At 50.7% G+C, this 2,446-nt stretch overlaps 1 protein-coding gene across 1 annotated transcript; it reads left to right on the top strand.

The window, feature by feature from the left end:
* Nucleotides 1–734: 734 nt before the first annotated feature.
* On the top strand, nt 735–2,159 carry AO090103000466 (uncharacterized protein; the record flags this gene model as incomplete). The annotated part of the gene is made up of 1 exon (XM_001826970.1): nt 735–2,159. One exon carries the CDS (start codon nt 735–737, stop codon nt 2,157–2,159), a length of 1,425 nt encoding a protein of 474 aa, XP_001827022.1.
* Between the last annotated feature and the right edge of the window lie 287 nt (nt 2,160–2,446).

The following is a 2,446-nucleotide window of genomic DNA, read 5'->3' as shown; positions in this document are numbered from 1 at the left end:
AAATGTAGGGACTGCCCCAGTCTAGCCCTCACTGGCGGGAAGGAGATACGACCTTAAGGGTTCAACCTCGTGTGGGTCCACCGTCCGATAACTCTAATCGGACCAAATTTGCATCAAAGCCAATGTTGCGTGCCTGAGGGTTGAAAACTTTGGATGCGAGGATTTCTCCTGATTTTACTATTATGGTCCAGATCGGCGCCCCAGGTCTTGAGGTTGTTCTTCCGTCCTTGTACACAATTATCTCTCTAACGAGACTATGCGAGGTGTAGGACTGCGAAGGCTTTTTTTTTAGCCCATTTGATAATAGAATGCATACGAAATCATTGTGCAGAGGGTGAAAGAGTAGGGATCTTGAGTGCATTATCCAGTCTGAGAAGGGTAGTGGAATATCAGATGCTGGTACCAAGTTCATTGTGTTATGGAATCCAGCCTGTCCTAAAAACTCGGTGTAGGAGTGGTTCTTGAAACCTGACTAGCTTTTGCTACAACTATATTGTGGATGGCACAGTTTCAAACATGGATCAAGGCTATCGAGAGTCGAGACCCAGATAGCCTAGGCGAACTCAAAAGAAAGAAAAAGAGAAGGTTATATAAGAGCCCAGGAACGCCTCAATGTCACATCTCCATTCCGCTCTCTAATTCAATTCACTCGTTCAAGTCTCTTAGATTGTGTTTTGCAGTATTCTGGTTTTACTGTCCTTTCGTTTTGGTTCTTTCCTGTCTCGCTTTGAAAGATGAAGACTTCCACTCTCTGCACTATTGCCTTCTCAGCCACGGCCCTGGCGGTTCCGGTGTCTGTGACTACCAGCGATCACGGCCTGGCTGATCCTGTCCCTGCCCATGCTCCCGAGGGTGAGGACCATGCTCGTCTGCAGTCTCGCACCTTTTTCCCCATGGGTGGCCTATGTCCCCCATGTGGTGAGGAAGGAGCCAGTCTAAAGGCTCGCACCTTTCTGCCTTTAATCGAGGGTTTGATACAGCACAAGATGGATAAGTTCGGCCTCTGCTCGCCATGTGATACCAGCACCAACTCGAATGAGAATTCAAACTCCAATGATAATTCCAACACCAATGACAATTCCAACACGAATACCAATACCAATACCAATAACAACTCCAATACAAACAACAATTCCAATACCAATAACAACTCCAACACGGTGACCAACAATATTAATGGCGGAACTCCTCCCGGAGGCACTCCTCCCACAGGTGGCACTCCTCCCACAGGTGGCACTCCTCCCACAGGTGGCACTCCTCCCACAGGTGGCACTCCTCCCACAGGTGGTACGCCTCCTTCGGGTGGTATGCCTCCAACTGGCGGTATGCCTCCTACTGGTGATGTGCCTCCTACAGGCGGTACTCCCCCGACCGGTAGTATTCCTCCCAGTGGCAGTAATCCTCCAACTGGCGGTACGCCTCCTACTGGAAGCACTCCTCCCACGGGCAGTACTCCTCCTTCTGGTGGTACTCCCCCTTCTGGTGGTACTCCCCCTACTGGTGGTACTCCTCCAACTGGTGGTACGCCTCCTACCGGTGGTACTCCTCCAACTGGTGGTACGCCTCCTACCGGTAGTACTCCTCCCAGTGGCGGTAATCCTCCTATTGGTGGCACCCCTCCTTCCGGTGGCACTCCCCCAACTAGCGGCACTCCTCCCACTGGCAGTAATACGTCTTGTGAGGAAGACGACGATACCTGCACTCCTACTGGTGGCACTCCTCCAACTAGCGGCACTCCTCCCACTGGCGGTATGCCCCCTACTGGCGGTACTCCTCCCACTGGCACCAATACAGCTTGTGAAGAAGGCGACGATTCCTGTACACCTACAACCGGTGGTACCCCTCCCACTGGTGGTATGCCTCCTACTGGTGGTATGCCTCCCACTAGTGGCACTCCTCCTTCCGGCGGCACTCCCCCTACTGGAGGTAACCCTCCCACTGGTATGCCTCCTACTAGCGGCACTCCTCCCGATGGCAACAATACGGGAACCAACAAGGGAGGCAATACATCTTCTGGCTCTTCTGGTTCTTCTAGCTCTTCCAGCTCCTCCAGCTCCTCCAGCTCTTCTTCCTCCAGCAGCTCTTCATCTTCTACTACTGGTGGAACTCCCGGATGCGCTGAATGCCAAGCCCCCCCTCCCGAGGACTGTGAAGAGTAAGCGGGCTTTTTACTCAGTAAATGGTGATCCCAAAGTCGAGAAATGAGATCCTTTCCGGGATACGCTATCTCCCTTTTATTACTTCGACCCGACTGTGTTGGTCTAATTTGGACGTTTGATATAATTGTTACTTACTGGTTTTCCATAACCTGTCACTCGTTTGTATGTAATCGTTGATTGTCTTTCACCTGTCGTTCGTTTACCATAATATGGCTAGAGATAATACAACGTTCTTTTAGATATACGTTTAGTATATTTTGATTATTACAAAATACTCGCATTTCGCT

The sequence above is a fragment of the Aspergillus oryzae genome, chromosome 8, assembly GCF_000184455.2.
Source record: "Aspergillus oryzae RIB40 DNA, chromosome 8".
NCBI classification, from domain to species: Eukaryota; Fungi; Ascomycota; class Eurotiomycetes; order Eurotiales; family Aspergillaceae; genus Aspergillus; species Aspergillus oryzae.
The sequence above is the reverse complement of the archived record's forward strand: the minus strand, read 5'-3'. Positions and strand labels throughout refer to the sequence as shown.